This window comes from Sparus aurata, chromosome 4 (genome assembly GCF_900880675.1).
Source record: "Sparus aurata chromosome 4, fSpaAur1.1, whole genome shotgun sequence".
Classification (NCBI taxonomy): Eukaryota; Metazoa; Chordata; class Actinopteri; order Spariformes; family Sparidae; genus Sparus; species Sparus aurata.
Window position 1 is genome coordinate 9,717,466 of NC_044190.1, and position 18,403 is coordinate 9,735,868.

Below are 18,403 nucleotides of genomic sequence, written 5' to 3' on the forward strand. Positions count from 1 at the left end.
ATGGGACTCATTTAGTCTTAAACCATGAATCAGAGGCAGACGAGGCAATGTCATGACTTCACCAACCTGGAAGAAAAAGGCATACTTCTCCTAATCTATCTCTCTGCAAAAGGGCACATAAGTTGGTTTCCCCAAATCTCAAACTATTCTTTTATAAATGTCTACAAAGCACCCCATGCCTTTATGGTGTGGAAACAGAGGGGGAGGGGATGGCATCAAACCTGGGGAGGAGCGGTGATCAAGGCCCAGGCCCTGATTACAGGCTGGCCCCCAGTGTGCCTCACAATAAGATAATGCTATCTGCGCCCACAGGTATTTGGTTTCAGTGGAGAGGGTAATAACTGTCACCAAACACTGAGGAGACCTTTCATCCCCCAGCCTTGTGTTGTCAGCCAGCGCTTGTGTGCAGTTTCTGCACAGAGGCAGCTTTTGTGTGGCAGGGTGAGGTCACGTCACCATGATGGCCTCATATCTGTCCATAGACACAATAGCAAGGTTTGATTAAATCAAACAGCCGTGGCTATCTAAATGGAAGTCAACATGGTGTGTCCAAGTAACTGTGGTGGCGTTGTTGAGGAGATGACGTAGCCCTGACTAATCTAGCTGTGGCCCCGAAGAGCCTAGCTGATAGAGAACCGTAAAAAGAATCACACAAGGGTTCAGCACATAGCAGACACACTTTGCTCTCTCTGAGGTTTTGTGCTACAGTGGATTGCAGTCAGTGCACATCATCTTGTAGTGGTAGGCCAGTGACTAGTGGTTAACCAGGGGAGAAAGCACAAGAGGTTAAACAAACGTCTGAGTTAAACATCAATCCCAGCTGAGCCACACAGAGCCTTAATCCTCCCTCAACGTGCCACATTTCAGGGATGTGATTGCAAATGTTATGTATCCATTATGGACACCAGCCAGTGAATTCTTCAAGAATTTGACTGACATGGTCTTTAGGAATCTTGTGTTATGAATCAGAGGTTTGAACGAAAGTTTAATTTGGACAGAGAAGGCAAACTAGCCTTTCAGCCCGAAATTGTCTGGTTTTATTGATGCTTCATTTCTGCAGACATTTTAGAAATTTTATTAAATATCCATCCAATGCGTCAGTGCTTCCAAAACTGATTAAAAAAAGTGTATGACCTGGAATAAACAAGCTGATAATCAAGGATAAAAGACAGTTGAACAGTTGGACATGAACTCTATCTCTCACCAGGCCTCGAATCAGCCTGAAAGCTCTCCCTGGCACGCTTATCTGCCATTTGGTGGAGGTTTATATCCAAAGCTCCTTACTGTAACATGAGGCCTTACATCCAAAGCAAGAGTGACCCAAGTGAGCATTGTACTTAGTGCCGTTGCTTACAATAGGAAAACCAACAGAGTTCCATGTCGATTTATATGAAGGAAAATGTGCCTCTAGCTGCTGTTTTTTTTATGATTGTTTGTCATATGCATGTATCTAAAATAAAAAATAGTCCAAAATAGACACAAAGCTTAAGATATTCAGGCCAGGCTGTCCTTGTCTAGTTTATACCACAGGGGGAATGTCTGCTTAGGTGAAGTACCTACTCAGTCCTGCCCCTCTCTGAGACTTAAGTCCTGTCTCTGTTGTCATCATGGAACCCTGGTGTTGGATGACACCTCAGGTCTATATTGGGCTTCTGTCCCTCTTTACAGGTGTCTCCATGTCCTTGACTACAGCTCTCTATGCACAGTCAAATTCAAACAGCTTCATGAAGAAGCAGCCCCAGGTAACTGTTGTCCCCATAACAGAAATCCGCATTGACATTCTTCAAGTTAATTAATGGCCAATGGGAGGCTTTTGACCTAGAAAAACTGCAGTATGAAGCTTTGAGGTGATAAACCGCTGCTATAAAGTTGTACATTGCCATATGCATATTGAGTTCAAACAATGTGACCTGGTTCATCTCAAGTATCTGCATTGGGTCCTGCACACTGTGCATCTGAGCAGCTGCTCACTTCCACTTTCAGCTTTTTTGGCTTCATCCAGGGAAGGTTTGATGAGCCTTGTGCCCTTTGTCTGCAGCAGATGTTAAGTTCGATATCCAGGTGCTGGTTAGTACAGTCAAATCATTTACAGTGTTAAATGCCAGTTGTGAAGTGTTCTTCGTTTTGCTTCCTTATCAAGAATTGGGTGGTTTTCACTCTCTTGCTGCTCCTCTGAGCTTTGAGGCTGCTGAGTCTGATTTGCAGGACAGGCAAGATAGCTGGGATTGCCGAAAATTTTCCTTGTTCTGTGAAGGACGTCTGATCAGTGATTTCACACAAACTATTTGCAGTTATTAGCAGTGACGGATAGCAGTGGCAAGAGGACGTGTCATGAGATACAAGTAGATACAAAATAACATTTCAAGCATTTTCAAAAGATGTCATGTAGATTCATCAAGTTCATCATAAACAAGAGGCAGTGTTGACTATGGTCAGTGTGAAAGTTATCTCCCCACGTAGCAATTTTGCTGATAAGATTACTAAGAAGCCATTCACTGAACTAAGGTGTGTTAATGACTCTTTAAATGACTAATTGGGCAATGCTATGCTGTCAGTCGGCACGTAGATGATGGTTTTGGGTGGATTTCAGTAGTGCTGTGCGATATGGACAAAATTGTATATCTTGATATAGCTAATTTTATATCCTGATAATTATATATATCCCGATAAAGTATTTTTTCTTAGAAATAATATATATCAATGAATCAGTCAATCACATCTCAGCACTATTTTTGATAACCATGTGAATGAAAGGCAAATGAATGGCACCTTTTATTTGTGACTTTTTGCAGGACTGTCAAAATAAATAAGAATTTGTAAACAAAAAGTATTCCAAGCTTTCAGGCTCGTTTGGTGTGTTTTTTTTCTTTTCGTCTCTTTGTGGTTTTGAGGTAACGTTAGTGCTTTGTCGCATCTTCTCGCTGTACGGACATATATCGTAATATCGCCCAGCTCTTGAGCTCAGTAAGAATCTGTGGATCATGCATAAACCAAACTGCTTTTATTGCCTGAAGTGTGTTGGTTTTGAAACACTCAAACAAGCAACTGATGACCTCTGACCTGCATGTAACACGTGCATTTGTTTTAGTGGTTTAAAGAGACGTTGCCTTTGGACAGGAGGACTTGGATGTTCCTACAGGAAGTCTCTGATACCATCACAAGCCTCCAGTTGTCTCTGATCTACCTACTGTTTATTGCTCCTACCACTGAATTATTGTTTACTTGCGTGTTATAATGTGATCGGATTCATAGTGGATTCTCTTTGATGTGAAGGATTAGGAAAAGGCCTTGCAATGATTATATGCCACAAAGTGAATCACTGGTCTGTTTAGATTCATACTTGCATTAGAAATCTTATTTTCTTGACTTCAGAGGATAATGCCAAGTTATAGTAGATTTGGATTGTAACATTTTGAGTGCATCATCGTTCATGTATTTTTTTAATAGTCTTGATTAGAAAGAGCAATGCAAACTTATATGTACCCAGAATGTAGGGCCCTATGATTTCCGCGATCATGGAATCGCGGATGGAATTGTGGAATTGGCCGATTAAAACGGAATCTACTTTTCAACGTGGAATATCGCGGAATTTGACATAATTTCACTGAAATGCTGTTTTCGTGTGGAAGAGGAACATCTGTCTGTGGAAAACTGCACGGAGGGAAGCAAATCTGGGTGGCACAACAAGTCGCCGCCGCCCCCCTCCCCACAGACTGAGCTCCCCCGTCAAAACAATGTAAGCATGGCGAAGCGACTGCCCACGGACCCTCTTCATCGGGGAACAAACTCAGAAACTCGTCATTTACCCCTCAGTACAGAGCCGAGCAGTTCCCTAATGACTTGTATGTGTCAGGTGAACTGTTGTTTAACAAAGAAGCAGACCCGAGAAATCATAATTAAAGGTGTAACGTTAATGCGTTAGAGTTAGCCACCTGTATTATCGGCATATACCAGAGTGACTGTTAACTGCTGCTAACAGTAGCTGTTGTAGCTAATTGCCCTGTTAGTCACAGCCCTCTTAGCTGACTCTGCCTGGGCTGGAAGCTCAGAGGACAGGGGGAGGGTTGGTGTTTTCACAGCTAGCTGGTTAGTATGCTAACTTGACATAACGTCACGAGTATTCTTTTCTCATTTTGTTGGTCATCTTTGCAAATATATTTACAACTTAAATTTAAGAACAATTTTGGTATGCAAACATTTACTGGATCTGCCTGAGAGCTGACCATGTTTTTATTTAATGAAACCCAAATGAAACCCATAAAAACACAAAATATACTATTGTTTGAAGACATGATGAAGTCAAAATGTTTTTGATGCACTTTAATGTACCATACGGTACAGTATTGAGGAAATGTGTTAGTTACCTCAATAAATTTAAGGTATTTTCTTTTTAATTTGTGTGCATTTTAGTCATTTACATTAAAAACAAAGTTTTTGGTTGTATAATAAGAGTAAAAAGTAAAAAAATTAAAAGGAAAAAACGGAATTTGTGAAAAAATAAAATGGAATTTGTGAAAAAATAAAACAGATTTTATAGGGCCCTAAGAATGGGACACAAACCACGATGTTAAAGGTTCCCTGGGGAGTTTTTCTCCTAAAGTAGTGCTACAGAACTGTTCTACTATGAATGAGTCTCTGCACACTCTGTACAGTGCAGTACAGTACATGTGCGAGTGCTGTGATACACATTTCTACATCGTTTGGCATTACTTGACTGATCGACAGGTGGCAGTAACATGCTAAGCTGTTCATGGGCCTGTAAAGACAGGGAAGAATAATACCCCAAACACTTAAACATAGATGTGAACAACTGGATTTGAAATACTTCAATTGGGGTTGAGGGAAATGCATTCAACACATATGTTAGACCAAAAGGATCATTCACACAGTGCGTTTTGGTGAGCAACTCTGGCTGTAAATATAACTTTTTTTGTCAAGAAGAAAACTCCACAGGCCCCCTTCAAGTTCAATCACAATACACTCAGGTCTGTGACAAAGGTGCCATTGTGAAGTTATTCCTGTGGCTTACTGTCTATTGAACTCGTACTGGTGTTTTCTTGACTGTGAAATTTACCTTCATCAGGTGCATCTCCATCTAGTGAGGATTATGGAATCATGTGTGACTGAAGGCTGGTGAGTCCCAGCAAAAACAAGATTCTCTCTCCCAAAAGAGACCTTTGTTGTCACTGACAAAAGCAAGACATTTACAGAGAGTGCTACAAGGAAAGTGTTTTGCATTGGGTTACACACCATAATAATAGTTTGTCTTGTACATGTGGTCATGTTGGGGAATCCTCAGCTGAAGATTGGGAAGGGTGTAGGAGATGGTCTGATTAATGAGTTGTGAAACTAATCCTTTTCATCCTTCCATTCATGTTGCAGTCACATGGCTGTTACGGCTTATTCTGATAGCCAGGGGACCTGTGGAAGCCATGACAGGTCCATTCACAACCCTGACTCGGCATATCGCCACTCCTACCCCAGCATTGAAGGGTTTTTTGTCCCTTGATTTATTGGTCCATTTGTGACGACTGTGCACTTGAACTAGGTTGATGTCCTGCTTCTTTCTGGCCTTCCTCCTGCTGAGGAAGAAAATCCAGTTTTTTAAGCAGCAGTTCAAAGGGAGTTTCTGCCATAATGGATACTCTAATGAGCTCAGCTAAAGGCTGGCTGCAACCAGTGTTTTAGGTGGAGTTAATGGGTTGTGTAATCTCTATAAGCAGGTGTCGGGTGGCCGTAGGGTGAGCTTAAGCGGTGTCGTTTTTCAAGGTTCTTCTGTTTCCAAAGAAGGAAACTTGGTTTGGTTTGGATACATGGCCTTTTCCTGAATGTCATGGATAGTTTTTATTTACCAATTTGTGTAAAGAAGCAGATAGGAATGGTTGTCTGATGGCATACTGTAGACCAAATTTTGAGTAAGTTACTGACTGATGGTAGTGGGTATTACTAAAAATTTAAGTTTCAGAAGAATACAGCATAATATGTAGATCTTCTGCCTTGAAATGTTTAAAAATGACTAGGCCTTTGATTTATATATGACTGAGTTGTGAATTTGCATCATCCCCAATTATCCCTAAAAGTTAAAACCCAGAGAAAATCAGTAATTTTACTCAAGATTACAATGCATTTCATTTAGTCTCATATCACTATAATTTGCTGAAAAAAGTCAAAGTGAGGAAGGAATATTGTAGGGCTGGTACGATGCGTCGACGTAATTGACGACATAAATTCGTCGACATGAATAATTTGCGTCGACGCGTCGTCCCAAACAGGAAGTGGTAGTACCTGCGGAGGCTGAGAATAGCCCCTCTCACACAGAGACGCTGCATTAACGCCGCAGCTGCGTTTCGTCAATTCTCCGCCGTTAGACATTCACACAGAGCGAAGCACCGCTGGAATAAAGATGAACCGCTATGTAATTCACACAGAAAGCTGCGCTGCCGCTCCTAAAGAGACGTGACGGTAAACGTCATGATGATGACGTCGGGGTGTTTCCCAGATGTCCCCCCTGTTAATCTAAACCCGCGGACCGTTTATAATGTGTAGTGATTGAGAACCCGGCCCCCTAAACGTCCTGGAAGATGAAAGAGTTACGTTTTTCGCGCTAAATTACATTATTACATAATCGTCATCAGTAAACAGGTCGCTGCGTGACTCTGTCACTTGCGGGGACGGAGGCTGTTTTCTGGGGGAAAGTTCACGGAAGTCTCGGTCGGGAGGGCTGACCATCGCGGTGATTTCTATCAACACAACCACTTGAGTGAGTTAAGGCTTTTTGCCGGTGACAGACGCTGTTTATCGGGCAGAAATGTGACGAAGAGTTGGTAGGACAGGCGGGAGGACAGACGCTGCTCCGCCTACAACTGCAGTATTTTTTTTCTCATAGAAGTTACCAACGACAGTTACAGTTACTACGTTACTTTTGTTTGGTCATGTAACGTTAAATTAATTGTTAGATTAGTCGACTAATCGAAAAAATAATTGCTAGATTAATCGTTTGAAAAATAATCATTTGGGACAGCTCTAGAATATTGCAAACATAACCAACCATAATGTAGATATTGATTTAAGAAAAAAGAAAGTCGTAGATGGATTTTCATCAGCACTGGTCGTTGTTTAACAATAAAGTCATCAACTCCTATGAATCCACTCTACTAACATCCTGTCTTTGCATCAGGAATTACATAATTTGTCCTCGGTTTAGTTAAATCACATGTAAAAACATGTACTTGAAAAAAAATAGTTGATTCTGCAGCCTTTTGTGACATAGAAATAAGTTAATTGAGTCTGTTGCATTTTTGGTGCAAAGAATCTGCTGATATAGCTGTTTTTAAAAGTCCCCTGTTTTATTTCTAAATCATTGTTATTGCCCAAGAGGAACTGTTTGACCAGATGAACTGTCACAAACATACTGTATGACCATGTGGTCAAGCGTAGAAAATGGATTCAAGGCAGCCTAGTAAACCAATATCAGACCTGTACTGAGGAGTATTTTTTATCTTATCATAGCACCAAGGGACTCCTTGATTTGTGAAAGACTCTCTTGTAGTGATGAACACAGAGACTTAACACCTAACCTTCTGGCACAGCGTGTAGCCTCTTTTAGCTCATTGTTTAAGTTTGGTTTGATTTAATTTACCATTGGTTGAATACCAACTCTGTCGTCAACAAAAAAAAAAAGAAAAAAAAAAGACAGTTTTCAGTGGGTCCCATCAAAGCACAACACGGCAGAAATGGAACCAACATCTCATGTCAAGAAAGATAAGAAATTAAAGGGGTTCTTTTTTCAGGACTTTGTAGAGACCAAACAACTGTTGACTGTCCATTTGATGTACGTTTGTCAGGGGGTCAGAACCCTGAGTCAAAGCAATTGTTTGCTAACCTAACTACTTTACTAGCCACAATAACTTAGTTGGGTTACGTAGGGGTTAAAAGAAACTATTAGGGTTAGGGGTTAGTGTTAGGGCTGTGGTTTTGTGCGTTTGTTTTGCAGTCAGCCTGTAAAGTTCCTTATCATTAAAATAAAAATAAAAGACTAATTAGCCTTATGCGCATGACCAGTGTATTAGTACTATAACAAGAGTGACTTGCACGTGCATTGTTTGTTTAGAAAGTTGGTGTGATAAATTGTTTTGAGTTAATACAAAGTATTTTGTGAATCATCCACTAGGCATTAATATTTGTCCCATAAGTTGGCTATTTATTGATATACCACTAAAAACACATTCAGACCATACTAGGACTAACACAGTCCCTCAACTTCCTCCTGAGATGTGAGGACATCTTTGCTGCTTTAGACTGGCTAACTAGCTTAGCTTGACTATCACACTATCACAAAGTGGAAGTTTTGGAAGTGGCCTATGTTGTAATGATGCAGGCCTTTCCAAGAACCCAAAGCGACCAGTGGTGCAATTACATCCTGTGATGATGCAGTATCATGAATCGGCTTCCTCTATGTGTAACCTGCGTTCCTGCATCATATCAGTTAAAAAAATCCGAATCAGAAGGGGACTAAAGGGAAAGGAAATCCTGGATAGCCACATGGTGACCCAGTGGGTAGAGGGTTAGAGTAGGCAGCTTGTTTAGAAATAGGCAGAGGTTAAAGGTCATTAAAGCATATGTGTTGAGCTATGATAAGTTACACCTGCACACTCTCTCATTATCAACCAAATGGCAGCTAAAATATAAAATATAAGATGTTTAATGTTTAAAAATGGCCCAGTATGTTACAAGCTGTAGTGTTAAAGTATAATTAAAACATGGACCACCAGTTTGTTTTACCGACTCAGACTTTTACCAGATGAACTGTGAGGCCATTTATTCTGTATCACTCATTATTTCCTTTATTTTTTCTATATTTCTGAAATGAAGTTGCACAGCAGAAAAGAATTTGGGGTATTAACACTGGCATGTTTAGCTGCCAGCTGTGAATGTGCAGAGAATGTAAATCAGATTGGTGCTGATAAAAGCCACAAAAACCTTCCTTGCATGAATAAATGTTATCAACTCTGCCTTCAACAGTGGAAACGGTGAATGTAGCAACCCAAGCACTTCCTTCCAAATATTTTCTTATTGGGCAAAGTGTTAGGCCCACTGTTGGTCCAAAAGATGTCACGTGAATGAAATTTCAAAGGCCTAACACCTGCGAAAACCAACAGTGATCTGGCCCATTGAAGTACCCTTGTGCAAGATCCCAACCCATATCTGTTCGTGTACTGTGGAGAGAGAAGCAGTAGATGACAAATGTCCGAAATACCAAAATATAAATGAACCAGTGCGCCTGTTGGGGACATTTTGTGAGGGTCTTATCAGTCAAAGTTGTGCTAGTGGTGAAGAAGCTGGTCCCTGGCCCAGTGCACTTAAGGCAAGAGGATTAGACTCCAGAGTATTATTAGAGTTACTGATTATCCCCTTACCTGATCCGCCTAATTCTAGCTCGAGACTATTTATTTAGCAGAAAAGAGGAAAAATGTTTGGATTGGGCTATAGAAAGTGAATTGGACTCGTCGCGCTTCAGCGCTCTGTTGAATCCAACATTGACTCTTTTGGTGCTTTCTGCTGAACTCATTAGGTCCTGGCCTTTTGTCGCTGTCTCCCCCGCTGTGGGGTTCATGTGATTAATGCACTGCTGACCACTGAGGCCAGCAGCAAGGACTTGTTTTAGTGCCAGGGAACAGCAGACAAAAGAAAATTGTCTCTCCAAATAACTGAGGAGAACTCAGGCTCTCAAAGCTGAGCAGTCCCTTGACTCAATGATGAATGCAAGCAGGCTAGTATCTGTTCAAGGAAGTTCAACAGAAAGGTTTCCAATCCATTTGTCCTTAAGTCTATAGCTGTGGTATGTTTGTTTGGATGTAATTACACACCCACTGCTTCTGACCTTGTGCCCAGAAAACAGCTTTGAGGCCTGTGTCCCAGACTGGGAGTAGGGAATCCAACGTGAACATGAGCCGGTAAATCCTGCTAACTGATCTTCCCAGCATAAACCTGTGAAGAAGAGGCAAAGTAGTGTGTTTTGTAGCTCAAACTCTTTCTTTGTCTTTCTGCTTGGTGAAGAACTAACGGGTGATTGGAAGAGGCAGGAGCGAACAAAAAGTTTGTCATCATTGCCGCGGCTGTCTTTGAATAAACGAGCACAAATAGGGATCTGGCAGTTGTGGTTGGAGGGTGTGTGTGTGTGTGTGTGTGTGTGTGTGTGTGTGTGTGTGTGTGTGTGTGTGTGTGTGTGTGTGTGTGTGTGTGTGTGTGTTCCCTCGTGTGATTCAGTGTGTGTCTGTTCTCCACTCATGCACTATTAACCTCCCACAGAGTGTTGGGACGACTGCCAGGGTCAAGCTTAACTGTCACCTTGTCAGCAACAATGTTCTGATGCTGCTAGAGCTGGTATACATGCATTTGGTGAAAAAAGACCCTGTTATTTAGAGCAGTTTGTTTGCAGGGTTTTATTCCAGCAAAACACTCTGTAAAGTCTGTTGTTCTCCTTGAAATGAGCCACAGAGATTTGACCTAACTTTAATATCTGATCGAAGGGTCTGTATCAGTGCCCATGATATTTGTGAACAAGTTGCTGTTGAAGAGTAATATCCAAAGCATCCATGGGGGAGGGATCCACAATACGCTTCAGATTTGATTCTGATTTAAAGGGCTCATATGTGATCAACGCATCTGTAAGCATTAAAACAAAAAATCTCTACACAATTAATTTTTTCTCACTGTGTGAGTACTTGATATTTTTTAAACTTTTTAATGATTCATAATGAAAAATACAAATGAATTTACTTGTATTTTCTTTGCTCACACTTAGCCGTCCACGCCAAAACAGGGAGAGGGAGCCAAGATGCCGACCATGTTAAACGACTGTTTTAACATCTTGCAGGAATTCAACTATAGACTTTGCACTTAATGTTTCTACAATTGAGTGGCACAAACCTCTGTATATGATCACCAGAATTTGAGGAGACACCTGTTTGACAGGAAAAACCTTTCAAGAAACACACTTTGCTTGGAACAGAAACAGGATGCACATGTATGTCCATTATGTTTCACCAACCAACTGGTTGAGCAATAAGTTACCTAAACACATGTTTACATCTGTTATATGTACAATTTTACATCTCTTAGAAGGTGAGCTTAATGAGGCCGTTTAGCTTAGTTGGTAGAGCGGGCGTTACATGTGCAGAGGCTTTGTCCCCGCTGTGGCGGCCCAGGGTTCGAGTCCCGGCCTGGGTGCCCTTTGCCGCGTGTCTCTCCCCCACTCTCTCATCCCGTTTCCTGTCATATCTTCATCTGTACTATCAATAAAAGGCCAAAAAAAAAAAAAGGTGAGCTTAATGTTGACAATTGGGTTTTAAATTTTCGTTATTGACCTTCCTTCTTTGTCCAGTTCCAGTTCAGTTCGGTCCAGTTTATGCTTGGAGTTACTACGAACGGACCCATAATGTGAAAGTGGGCTCTCACGGTGATACACCCAATTGGGCAGTTGTTGTTTTTTTTTTTTGGTGAAAAAACTATGCTGTAGCCTACCCACTGCCTGCCAAGCAACAAAGCAGTGGTAAAAAAAAGTTGGCATCTAACTGGCAAACACAATGGAGAATTCCACAGTTAAAGGGTCATTAATTTCCCTTTAGAAGTTGGTGGAGAACAAAACATAGCTTAAAGGAAGAGTGAATATGGGACTTAGGTGTGGTAAGAGGTGGTCAGAAACATGACTTCAAATGAATACTAATGTTGCTTCGTTATTATGCTTCAGTTACTAAATGGACAGTTAACACAACAAGGTTCTAATACATAGATATTGTTTAAAGCTTTTTGCACTGCTTTAAGTGGCTAAAAAATAAACTGATACTAAATTAACACATAATCTTGTTTTGTGTCATAGCATGTATTCAGTAAAACATACTATACTGCAACTCTCTGACATACCATTTGTTCTTCTCTTGACAGTGTCCAGGGACATGAAACTCAATCCACAGCAAGCTCCATTATATGTAAGTATCACTATTCTTTATACTTAATGCTTACATAGAAGCACTTTTTTCATTGTGCACAGTTGGTCTCATAATGCTCACACACATTGTTAGTCCACCCACACAGGTGTTTTTGTTTTGCCTATTTAGACATCGTCTCAGGATTGTGTAGGTGTGTGCAGTGCCTCAAAGTCAGTTTATTGCACCTTGTGGGGCGGGACTGCTTACACCTTTTATCATTCTTAATAGTGTTGTGAATGGAGTTAAATGACCTCATGTAGTTCCTGGAAGAGCTTGGCCTTACTTCAACCCGAGAAAAGGTCTATTTAACAGGAATAACTGAAAGCAACTGCGAGGATATTCAAGGATAGATAGTAAAGAATACAACATTAGACCGCATGCAAATCAACTGGCTAATGTTTTGCACTCTGCTCACTGGCCTCTATTATGTATTTAGTGGTCATGTTTTGCATGTTACCAGTTAAATTAAATAAGAACCACTTGATGGACTGTTGATGTTACAAAAATAGACGCAAAACAAATTGATTAAGAGATGACCATCATGAGACAGAAAAAAGACATGATATGAAACTATGACATTTTTCTTCCTCAAAATCACCAAACTAATATGAACATCAACCATGTCAAAGCTGCACTGGCTTTGTTATGGTTCTTATTGTGGGTGAAAGGCCTGAATAACAACCCTCACAGTTCGATTAGAGAACAGGTACTGATCCTCACTTACGTGCCTTGGAGCTTAAATAATTATACAGAAAAGGACAAATTGAGGCCTAGTTTACCTGGACATATGCCATTTGTCCAAATCAATAGTTGAGCAGGTAATTACAGCGAAAAGCTTGGCGCCTTCTGCAAAGAGGACAACTTGATTGGATGTTCTTTTGGCTGTGAGCTGAAATGTTTTCATTATGCAGACTGTGTGTGTTTATAAGAACTTGCTGCATTGCAAAGATGGTTTTGGTCTAGTTACAGGGTCTACTGGTCTTAAAGATATAGGATGGATAGGACAAAGAAGAACAATGTCCACTATGTAGTAACAGGGTTTGTGGGCAGTTTGTTTCCTGAATAAATGAACAAACTAAGACACATTGTGGATGTGTCTCAAGCTTCAACACATATCCGATGAAGTTTGTGGTCAGGTGTACTTTAAAACTTTATTTATTACATTTTTTAGTACCATCTATCATTTAATTATTAATCCATGTTCTGGGATGCAAGTGTATTTTTGTTTGCCTGACAACTTCCCCGAAGCCTGGTCAGCTGGGAGAGATTTTTTCCAGTGTAATTTGGGGTATCCTCTTAGTCACTTTGTGACTGGTAGGAATGCCTTCAGAGTGAGGCACCTGAGTGGTTTACATACCAGTGGAGCCAGATATTGTGGTTCAGATGGAGGAGGTGTTACTTGTCACTTTAGTCCTCTCAGATCACTGAATTACACTCTGTGTCATGCAGAATGTGGCCATCGCCTTGAAGAGGTTATCTCAGCCACTTTAAATCTCCCGTCTTATTCTTTGTCATGACTCGAGGCTTAATTACTATGGGTAAGGGTTGACATATTAACTGAAAGCCTCTTTTGTGGCTCATATTCCTCGTTGTCATCACAGGTCATTTCCCAGTGCCCAACAAATCAATCTCATGATCCCTCTTAGTCCCCCTTTAGACCAAATCAGGAGTTGCTGCAAATATTGCCAGTCCTTCCATTGAGTGTGTGCAGTGCATTTAGTCTGTGGTGGTGTGGACCTCAGGGCTCGTCAAAAAAAAAAAAAAGAGCCCACAGCGGCCCTGCGGCAAAAAGTTAAAACAGAACAAACTTTTAGAGAAATGCAACCCAACATCACACTGTAGTGGCCAAATACATAAGCTGTCTGCTCAACAGCATTGCTGTCCAAGCCATTTACACTACAGTGCTAAAGTAAAACTATAAATGCAGCATATGCCTCAATACCTATACTGGAGGTTTTTCTTATCAGCGCTGGTTGCCATGACACGTTTGGTGTTGGTATGAAACAGATATTGCCACACAGGCCCAAACATTACACATGCCGTTACATTCAGAGGTGCTCTAAACTCTATAGAGTTGAGTGAGGCCGAACCCTGACATGGTAATAAAGCCACAAAATGTCTGATATCAACCCTCAGTTGGATAGAGGTAGCAAGTATTTTTTCTCACAGAAAATGCCATGGCCATTATAAAAACATGTATTGCTCATTTATGAGTCTGAATTACTGTTGGATTACAAATGCTCTTGTTTTGCCTAACCAAAATCTTGAATTATGACCCTAAAAAGATACTTTTTTTTTTACCATCATGGCACCTACATTTTTTTTATACGTATTTATTGAGGAGTTTGTGTGTGTGTGTGTGTGTGTGTGTGTGTGTGTGTGTGTGGGAGATATGTGTGTCTGGTTGTACTGGTCCCCCATCACTAGCAGGTGAGAAAAGCACACAGGAAATGAGATAAGTCAGAGACATGTGTGTGCGTCTCTGATGGCTGGAGTGGCTCACACATTAACCATCCAGACAACCTTATCTGTGATTTACAGTCAGGCTCTTCAGTGGAACCGGGCGGGCAGTCAGGCCTCATTAGACATCAGATTTCAGACACTTAAAAGAGCGATTCTCAGCGAGATAGCTCATCGGGGTTAAGTAGTCGGCCTTTGATTGTACTTGTAAAAAAATACCCATTTAGGGGGCTCTGCCATCTAAAGGGACTGAAAATGACAGCCCCAGTTTTAAATTTGCAGATCATTCATTGTAGAAACAACTGGTAGTAAGGAGGGTGAAGGTCAAGGCCTTGATGTTCTTGCAATATCATTCTGGCTAAAGAACGATTTTTAATGAGGAAGCAATGGTTAGAAAAATTGAGTTTGTTTCAAGGAGTAATTGGAGGGAGTTGGAAGGATTATGTGATTTGTCGGGCATAAGATGACTCGTGGAAGCTCTTTAAGAAATGAGTTTTCTTTCAATGACAGAGAGTGTCTCCACTGTTCTGCCTGTGAGTAAACATGTTATTTACATTCTTGGCATTTAGCAGACAATGTTTTCCTGAGTGGCTGCCAATTAAATGAGCAGGTAGGGGTTCAGTGTCTTAACAGAGGACACATGACTGTGGGCACAGAAGCAGTTGTGGTGATGGAGCCTGTGACCTTTCTGCTGTTTGATGGACTGAGGCTGCAGTGCTACATGAATGAAACACTCTTTGACATAAACTTCACACATCCTCCAATTTACAGTGTCGTGTGTCAACGAAGGATGTTCTAATTTCATTTTGTTCAGTTTCGATCTGATTCCCATAACTGAATCCGCAGATTTCCCATATTTATACTGATACCAGGGCCTTTTTTTCTTGAATATTATTATCAATATTATTCTTGTTGCTATTATTTGTAAGGTTGGATCGGCCCCAACTCTGTTGTGAGAAGGAGTTGATTAAATGTGTGTCTCTAGCTAGCAAAAAAACTTGTCAGCGAGCTCGTAAGACTACCTTAAACTGTCTGTTGGAAACAGAAGCTGTAATATATCTGGGTAAAACAAGTAGAACGGTGGCTACAGTTGTTAGTCAGATCTTTACAGTGCATGTGAATACCAGCAGGGATAAATCTCACAGTCAAACAAGTGCAGCCAAAAATCTTTACCTTTTTTATGACATTGTTATGATAGTTTCCATGAAACCAGACTGAGTTAAAGGTAAAAAAAGGTAGGTCTGTCAGGTTTACAGTGATTGATAATGATAAAAACAATCTTAGAGATACCAGGGGTTGTCTTGACAATTAGTTTGGGTGCTGAAGTGGAGTAAATCTCCACATTGTGCTGCTTATAGTGAGAGATCCAGCCAGTTGCATGACTATTCATTTAAACTGCAAAACAGGTTTGAAATTCACCATTAATAGCAACTTTGTCGAGAGTTCATAACATTGTGTGTGAAGGCCTGAAACCAACCACGTATGTACCTGGACAATTGAATCCGGTACAGTTGCAGGACGTGAGGAAAAGGCCTCACTCACACATGCATATTTAAAAAGAGGGGGCTGTGCTCATAGCCTCCAGCTGTTCTTTTGATGCTGCCTGTTCCCTATTGAAGCTCCATGATTAGCAGGTCAATACCCCAGCAGGTCACTTTGTTAAGTACTTATTACCAGCAGAGAGCCATACAGTCATATGGTGGTGTGCGCCACACAGCTTTAAAACTGCTGGTTTGTTTTTAAAGAATGGAGCAGGACACGCTTAAGTGCAACTCAGTCTTTTCGGTTTGTATATTACTTATTGTTATCATCAGACTCATTGTCAGTAGCGTTAGTTTCAGTTTGTTATGTGTGCTTGTTTGCATGTTTTGCAAAAGTGGCTGTGTGTGCAGCTGTGCTTCCTGCCGTCTCCAACAGATGTTTCACATCTCTGTTTCTACATCTCCACCCCCTGCCAACACATTTGCCTCAAAAAAGAACTGACAGTGGTCTTATTCAGTTTCTGTTCTGTCCTGCTCCTGACTCTCTCTTTTTATTCAAATATGTTTGAAATCATACATTGCAGGTTGATTCCAAGGACTCACATCTGAGGAGATTTAAAGGAGAAGAGTGAATTTGTAGAGATGATTTTATGACATATTTTTCAGTACTCTAATTCTAGGTAAAGCAGTAGTTTACACTGTTATTTATGATGGATGGATAATAATTTTGACTAAACAAGAGACTGCAGCGGCGCTGTCAAAAATCATTCGAATAGCTGATGTGCCAATTGTAGCCGCTCATGATTGTGACTGAGGTGATTTGCTTCCAGCCTTCAGCAGTAGAGATAAAACTGTTTCTCCTTTGGCTTCCTTTTTGTTCATAGAGCGGATGTGAAACTTAGTTCACATTAATTCGTTTTTCATTTTTACGTGGAGAGCAAACTCACAAATCCACTGAGGTACCAATCCGTTCAGTATCACCAAACCCTAATTTCCAATCTGGGCTTTGGATAAAAGATGAGTTTTTAATGGAGAAAATGTCATGCCTGCTGGCTTCCACCCATCTACAACTCATTTACGCCAGTGCCTCTGCTCTGCTTGTTAAAGCGGAGACTCTCTGTGCATAGCAAAACCTGCATCCGTCATGCTGCAAGTCAATGTATTTAGTCCCGGCTCTCAGAAGGTTACTGCAGGCTGTTTCTCTTCCTGTGGCCTCTGGGCTATGTGGCCGCCTTTGAACACATTTTCCCCCCTCACATTGCTCAGCAGCACCGGTGGCTTGCCAAATACAGACTTGCCAGTCCCAAGGCTGCTGGTTAGCCTCGCTGCTGTCAACCTGGTGATCCCCCCCTGTATAAAACAAGGCCCTGAGGCTACGCTTAGAAAAGAGTAAGGAAGCACCTTTAACCCTGACTGTTAAGCTCTCTTTGACGCCACCATGTCAGGCTGTTCATGTTGGATGGAGCTGGTGAAACGATTGCAACACTGGTCAGATTAAGTGGGTTGAAATGTCCCATTATCCCTCCTCGGTGTCAACAAGCTGCAGTCCCCCAGTGGAAAACAGCTAATTTTGAACAATATCCCTATTTTTTGTTGCTTCTCCTCCTCCTCAATCTGTCCTCGGATGACACCACATCATTTTCCCCAACGCTCCAGCCACAACACAGCCATTTGTCACTTCAGAAAAAAGACCAGACTGCACAACGAACTATGCTGCATACTCGCCTTGGATTATTGGCACAATGGCAGAACACGTGATAATATCTAGTAAGCACAATATACTGTAAAAAAAGAGACCAAACATGAATTGATTTAAATTTGGATTTTGGTCCTAATATCAATGATAATAGTATATTGTTAAATACTGTCTCCTTTGATGCTGTCACTCCTGTTTTTCTTTTACTATGTATATTTTGAATGTTGTGCACAATACCAAAGCAGGTTCCTTGTAGTTGATACCTACTTGGCAAGTAGCCTGTTTCTGATTCGAATACTGCACAGCAATATGCAGTTTGCAATAATAACAGAGGCAAATTTACCTCTCAGTATTCTTAGGAAAGTTTGTTTTTGATTTCAAGGCTAAAAAGTAGAGATGGGAAAAAAAATCGATATTGCAATATATTGTTGTGCTCTCTGTCGCAATAAATAATCGATACACTGACGGCAAATATCGATATTTTATAACGACGCACATTATGGATTTACCCCGTTGTCACCGTCAGTACTTAATCTCTCCTGTCCTGTTTGTGAGGGTGCTAATCCTGTAAATGAGGGTAAAGTAGGCGTAAGCAGCAGCCGGTGAAGAAAACGCGTTAACAACAGAAAAAAGAACAGATGCAAGAATGGCGGATAATACGAACAACGAAAAACAAATCAAAGACCCACCCGCAAGTTTCCACTCTAAGTGTGGACCCACTTTGGCTTTTACAAGACAGATGACGGGAGAACACTGGTGCGGTCGTTATCGCCATCAGC

The 18,403-nt window shown here is 41.0% G+C and overlaps 1 protein-coding gene across 11 annotated transcripts in view; it reads left to right on the forward strand.

Annotated features, from left to right (window-relative positions):
- akap13 (A-kinase anchoring protein 13) overlaps positions 1 to 18,403 on the forward strand; it is a 120,932-nt gene that overhangs the window by 12,003 nt on the left and 90,526 nt on the right. For all 11 annotated transcript variants that reach the window (XM_030413976.1, XM_030413978.1, XM_030413980.1 and 8 more), the window contains one exon: positions 11,944 to 11,987. In XM_030413976.1, coding sequence (XP_030269836.1) covers positions 11,955 to 11,987 — 33 coding nt within the window. In that variant the 5' untranslated portion in view covers positions 11,944 to 11,954. The remainder of the gene's footprint in view (positions 1 to 11,943; positions 11,988 to 18,403) is intronic.